We start from the raw sequence: 6,831 nt of genomic DNA, 5'->3' as shown, positions 1-6,831 counted from the left end.
ATAACAACCAGTTCTACGGTTCCGTCCCTCCACTCAACCAGTCCTCTCTCCAAATCTTCAATGTCTCCTCCAACAACCTCACTGGTGCCATTCCCATCACTGTCACACTCTCGTGCTTCCACAACTCTTTTTCTGCTAATCTCAGGCTCTGCGGCGAGATCGTGCACCAAGAATGCCGTCCACATCTGCCCCTTTTTTGGGCCATCAACACTGGGACCACTACCTACGTAAGTTGGGCAGAACAAGCAGGTTCAAGGGCTGGTCGTTGGGTTCTCAATTGCGATCTTGGTTCTCGTTGGGTCTCTAATTTGCTTTGTGGCGACAATAAGAAAGCGGTCAAAGTAGAGGGTGTCGACATCAATGATAGCATCGAACGCCGCTGCTACGGTCGACGTAGCTGCTGTGATGCTGGTGGAAGAAGAGAACGAGCTAGAGGCGAAGATGAAGAAGATGAGGGAAATGCAAGTTGGTAAGAGCAGATGTTTGGTGTTCTGTGTAGGGGAAGCCATCTATGTTGTTCGAACCATGGTCAGGAGCTCAGTGGGGGTGGGGTGATCGGGCTTGAACTGAGGGAAGAGGGGGACTAAAAGAATACTTACCTGAGATATCGCCAGCGAAGAAGAATTGCAGGGAAGACCTCTATTGGCTGTAGCGCAGGTAGAGATGTCTCCCTCCTCCCTTGAATATCGTCACCGTTCATTTTGAATCCACCACGTGTTAATCATTTAGAGTGTGCTACACGATCTGTAGCACAAAGGTGTGCTACACGATCTGTAGCACAAAGGTGTGCTACAGACGAGCCCGATCCCTAATCTTGTCGGGTTTAGCCTAACCCAGCCTAACCCTGATGGACCTTGATTGGGCCTGGCTTAACCCAATCCATCCTAGCTCAGTACTATTGGTTACTTGGTTGCTTGGTTGCTTGTTTGCTTGGTTACTTGATTGCTTGATTGCTTGATCGCTTGATCTTGATGCATTGCAAAGGACAAAGACCAAAATTTTCGTATATATGTAGATTGTGGAAAACGAAATATTTTTGCCGACCTTTTTCTATAACTATCCTTTATAATTATTTACATATTTATATTATTATAAACTTAATATGTGGGATTGAGTTGAAATGGATTGGTCGGGTTGAGACCTCAGCCCAAGCCTTGAAATTCTCAACCCTAGCCCACCCTATGGTCCGAAATCTCAACCCAGGCCATGTTCGGGCTCAGGGTGGGTTAGGGCGGGTTAGGGCTAACTGGGCTTTTTTGACACCCCTGATTTTGGATGTGTGAGCGTGAAACATATTTTTTTTCCTAAATGCTTGTTTGGGATCATAGAAAATAAAAGAAACAAACAATTTAATTATTTTTTTGTGACAATAATTTAATACTCTGGTGGAATTTACATAAAAGGACATTATCTAAAATTTTGTTTTCCTTTTGAAAGTATCATACCTTTGGGTAGATTTGATATGAACTTTTAAGGATAATTTAGATATTCTAAAACTGAAATCCCAAGGCAATCAACTATCAATTAAGTGCATAGAGAAAATTTCCAAAATTTAACATAATGCGAGTTTAGGGTTTCTTATTTAATTGCAAATAATATAAACTCTAACAATAATAAAATACAAACTGACGTTATAAGTTTAGATTTCTTCTCAAAATATAGTGCTTATGTTAGACAAAGAGTCAGTCTATGAATAATAAAGTAATTCCAATTTTTTTTTCTTTTTTTGGTAATAAATTCATTCCATTGAGGTTGAGCAAATCCATTTAAAGTGGAATATAACGATGTACAAAAAATTTACATGATAGACTTGTTCACAATGTGGAATGCCAGCCGGACAATAATTTTGTATTCACACCATGGAACGTGTAATACAAGTTTGAACAAATAAATAGAATAAGAATTAGTTTAGGATTGCAACACTTGAACTGACTAATCTATACGAGGCAACAGAGATCAACACAACAAAAATGCTCTTCCTGAATTGCTGAATTAGGGTTCACAAACCATAGCTCTTAAAACCCCCAGAGAGAGAGAGAGGCTCCCATGATTTTTGGGATCTGAAACCCTTAAATATTGGGTATGTGTGGAATCATGTATCTCTCAATATTCTCACGCTGTGTGTCAATAGAGAGTTCCCACTTCCCACTTAAATTACACAAGTCTAACTTGTATATAATAATAATTATTATTTTTTGCCTAATAAATAACATTAATTAATATCAAGTGCAATAACGGTTGAAAATAACATGTAAACCCTTGAATGATAGAAGACACATATGTCTATTGGTGAATGAATTCCTCTTTTCCCTCCCATGAAGAGAAAATGCTTCCAATTTTTTTATGGGAGATGAATTTTAATAAAATAATCAAGAATGTCAATCTTTGGGGAAATAATTTCATTCACTTCTATATTCCATTAAATTCATTATTTTGAACTTATGTGTTTTTTGAAATAATTTTTGAAGTATTTATTGGTGATCTTCGAACTACTAATATGTGTACTAGGTGTCAATTGGTCGAATCAAGTTTTTTCATTAACCAGACTTCTATTAATTGGGATGTAAATAGGTTAGGGCTTTAATTGTCCTAAATTTTAGAAAATTTTAAAATATTTTATTAAATCATCAGTAATTTAAAAAAGAATTTATACTTAATTACATTTAATCATCAGTAAAAATATCAATACATATCTTTAAAAAAAAAAAAATCCATACAAACAATCGGGCTAGTATGTCGGGCCGAGTGAGGCTTGTAAATGTGTAGGGTGTCCCTTGAGCTTACATCGTGCACCGTGAACTGCTTATTTAATGAACGTGTTGGGCAAGAATTAATTCCACTATTAAATAAACGTTTATTAATTGGGCCATAAACATGTCGGGCTCAGTTGGGGCCTAGAATTAACATCCCTAGTATAGCATTCCCCACCAAGGATTTAGTTATCAGTATCAGTATTGGTATTGGTCTCGGCCGATATTGATACAATACCAATCAAGGTTTAGTTTTATCGATCCATATTGTTCAATATTACCCCTACTTTTGATAAATAAAATTACAAATTTACCCCTGATATCAATATGATACTCGATCCTTAATAGACTACGTATTGAGATTGATCTCAGCCAATATCGAACAAGACGATCAATACAGTCGATCCAACACCGATACCTAAATCCATGTTCCCCACCCTATATTAGCCTAAGGTTTAAGGAAGAGGAAGAATCAAGTGAATGTTCAATCAAAGCAATGATTCAAATGTCACACATGGAACCGAAACCGACCGGTTATAACCAACCGAACCACACCATAGTAAATTGATCCGATTTTGGTTTCATATGCCATAATTTCGGTTCGAAACTGAACCGAACAAAAAAATCGATGATTAACCGACACCTAGTATTAAAGACTTAAGGTGTTTTGAAATTCAACGAGTCTCTACGAAAAAGGGGAGAAAAAAAAAAAAAAAAAGCAAAGTACTAACCAAGAAGGAAGCTTCACTTTCACATAATCACACTTCATGATTTTCTAATTTCTAGGATCATAGTTAAATAGTTATAATATGTGTAGTCTTTTACATAGAAAGTATATTGTCCTTGGCAAAATAAATGTATATTGTCTTACCTCTTTAGGAAATTTAATATATATAGGATTCACACTAGTTGTAGGATGCAAACCATTTTTTAAAATGACACTATTAACCGCATATAAACCGATTGTGAACTGAATAACAAAAATCGATTAAAAACTGCTAAAATTGAAACCGGATGAAAATGATTCTGATTTCACGTTATTCCTATCCGATGCAGTTTTGGTTTCACCTTATCAAAATGTAAATCAAACTGGAACTGAACCGAATAACCAAAACCGCACCATTTGACACCCCTGGCCTAAAGTAAGTGACTAATTATTTGATAACATATGGATTTGATAATTTCGACCCAAAATCATAGTGTAGGTATAACTCCAATCCCTCAATCTTTTTGTGGATTCATATTAATCCAAGATTTTTCAACCAAAAATAAATATGATTCTAAGATTTCTTCCCAAAACTTCCTCCCAAACGTTGTGCTGGAGTATATCCATTTTCTTTGTAATCTTCTAAAATTTTCATAGAATGCGTTGTTTTGTCTTACCCATTTTAAATTGTAACCAAATTAATGTTTCCAAAAATATGAAAATTTCTTCTCCCTATCCATATCCTTTTATCAAGATATATGTGTTCTCAACTAAGGTTGTAGCGTAAATCTTGTAAATCCTCAAATTTCAAACAATTCAATCTCTAACTCAGCCTTATTCCAACTCAATGGGGTCGGTTAACAAAAAGAGGGAAGGAATATATGGAAAGATGAAAGTAGGAAGATGCAAATAAGAGGAAAGAGTTATAGCCCAGCAAGACAAGAAAATTTCAACTAAATAGGGTTGGCTATATATATGGATAATAGAGCATTTTCAGTTATTTATTTGTTGATGCATCGTAATCTTTTTCTGATTGATCTTTATCTTTTTCTCAAAAGTTCTTAAGTCATTAGTAAAAAAGGATTTTTACAAATGAAAATGATTTTCCATTACAACACTCTCAAGAAATATTATCATTTGACATGCTTTTTGAGTACACATGTAAAATAACATGTTTTTACTCTCGTTCGAACTTGGAAGTGGATAAAGAAATTAAAGATACAACCCCATTTTCACCAACTTTATTTATAATCATTTTTACAAAAAATAAATGAATAATGAATGGAGCACCTCTGGCCAGTTGTCCTAGATAGTTGATTTACATATTGTACAAGATGCCCACACCGAAAACAGCTAAGTAATTGGAATTGGTTTTGGAAGTTTGTTTCACAATCCTACCAATAAAGATTAATTTGTTCACGGTGTTGAACATCATGACCCTGATTTCAACATCTTGGGGATATATGAACTGGATAATATCAATGAAAGAAGAAATCACAAAAGATTAGGGTTACAAGTGGGGCCCAAAAAACCTGAAACCTGCCTGGCACTTTCTGGGCTTGAGCTGGCTTTTCCAGCCCACATGCCTACTATGGATGATCAGCTGGCTGGGTTGGGTTGGGTTGGGTTGGGTTTAGGAATTCCACTTTCTCCTTCATGGCTCAAACCCAATTTGTATGCAATTATATAAGATTGTTCATCCCTCAGACTATGGTATTGATTGGATTAATGAAGCTTGGATGTGGTGGGCAATTGTTTGGAATTTTCCCCAGCTCGAAATCAGGTTAGGCTGGGCTTGGGCTCTGCCTAGGTTATCTCAAGTTGGGCTTGTAATATAAAACTAGAAATAAAATATTAAAAAATAGATGACACTATGTAAGGAAATGTAAAACTAGAAATAAAATATTAAAAAATTAGAATGAAATCCTTACCACACACACAGAGAGAGAGAGAGAGAGAGAGAGAGAGAGAGAGAGAGAGAGATTTGCTACTACTTATAAGTTATTTTTTCATGAGAAACATACATTATATTTGTAAAGATTATATTGATTTATTCCTATAAAATCGACCATATTTCTGAAAAGGAGGAATCTTATATAAATATATATATATATATGGGGGGGGGGGCGGTTAAAGGAATCTTGTAGATTCAATTTGATTTGGGATTAAAAAAAATGTTTATTACTAAAAAAAGTAGTTGGTATTAGTAGGATATCCAAACAGAGTGGGAGAGAAAGGAAGATAATAATTATTACTCAACATTTCTCCAACTTCTTCTTATAAATACTAAATAGTTCACTAAGCTCAACTACAAGTGAAGAATAAGAAACCATGGCTAAAAATGTGAGTTCTTCTTCTTTCTTCTTCTTTCTTCTCTTAGTCATTTCTATTTGGCATATCTTTCATAGGTTACGAGTCTCTTATCAGTTAAAGATAGAAATTCTACATTGAAATGCATATGGTTTATGCTTAGTAACAGAAGGAATAAGTGGGTTGGGGTTGTTGTTTATTGGCTTACAATATTATTCTCTTCTTATATATCTATGGCCTTAATGGGTTTTATTTTGTGTAGGGCGTTTCTGTTCTCTCTTTTTTGTTTTGTTTGGCTTTACTATTTGCATGGGCTCGCTCAAGAAGTGTCCCATTAGATGAATCTTCAGGGACTATTTTTGATGTCATGAATTTTGGAGCAGTTGGAGATGGCAACACCGATGACTCAAGGGTAAAATTTCACCCTTCTCGCGCATTACTCAATCCTATAAATGATAGACTTCGTTGTTTGGCTGCATAGCACACGCTAGTACTTTTCTATGTTTATCTCTCCTCCTACGACATGGGACATTCATTTTATAGGAGAGATAAACATTTCTTTCTTCTGTCGTATAATTACAAACTCTCTCTCTCTCTCTCTCTCTCTCTCTCTCTCCTTTATGTATGTACATAGCATTAAAAGAAGGGGTAGTTTCCCTTCGCCCACGAGGAAATGGAGAATATCTACTTGAAAGCTTGGGTGCATTGGACTTCATAAAATACGAACAAATCGTAATAATGACCCTAGATAGGTTGAGAAACCTTATTCTTATGATCAAGGAATATCCTTGAAAAAAAAAATCTTAGTTTGACCTGACAAAGTATTGAGTTTGTACACTCAATATTTGAGTCCGGAGTTAAATAGAGTTAATAAAAGATAATAAGGAAAGAGTTTCTCATATAGCCAATGTATCATATGCCTTCTTATAAGATTTTTTTTTTTTTTTATATCATTATCTCTTCTCAAATGATCATGTGAGCCTATGTAGATGATACTAATCCCATGCCATCATTGTTGATGTTAAGAAATTCATCCACTGGCAACATAGAGAACCCTATCTCAAA

The 6,831-nt window shown here is 35.3% G+C and overlaps 1 protein-coding gene across 1 annotated transcript in view; it reads left to right on the top strand.

The window, feature by feature from the left end:
- Positions 1-360: 360 nt before the first annotated feature.
- The window catches only part of LOC122093962 (probable polygalacturonase At3g15720), a 9,213-nt gene continuing 2,742 nt past the window's right edge, over positions 361-6,831 (top strand). The window contains exons 1-2 of the mRNA XM_042664524.1: positions 361-528; positions 6,029-6,178. Coding sequence (XP_042520458.1) covers positions 361-528; positions 6,029-6,178 — 318 coding nt within the window. The remainder of the gene's footprint in view (positions 529-6,028; positions 6,179-6,831) is intronic.

Source organism: Macadamia integrifolia, chromosome 11 (genome assembly GCF_013358625.1).
Source record: "Macadamia integrifolia cultivar HAES 741 chromosome 11, SCU_Mint_v3, whole genome shotgun sequence".
NCBI classification, from domain to species: Eukaryota; Viridiplantae; Streptophyta; class Magnoliopsida; order Proteales; family Proteaceae; genus Macadamia; species Macadamia integrifolia.
The sequence above is the reverse complement of the archived record's forward strand: the minus strand, read 5'-3'. Positions and strand labels throughout refer to the sequence as shown.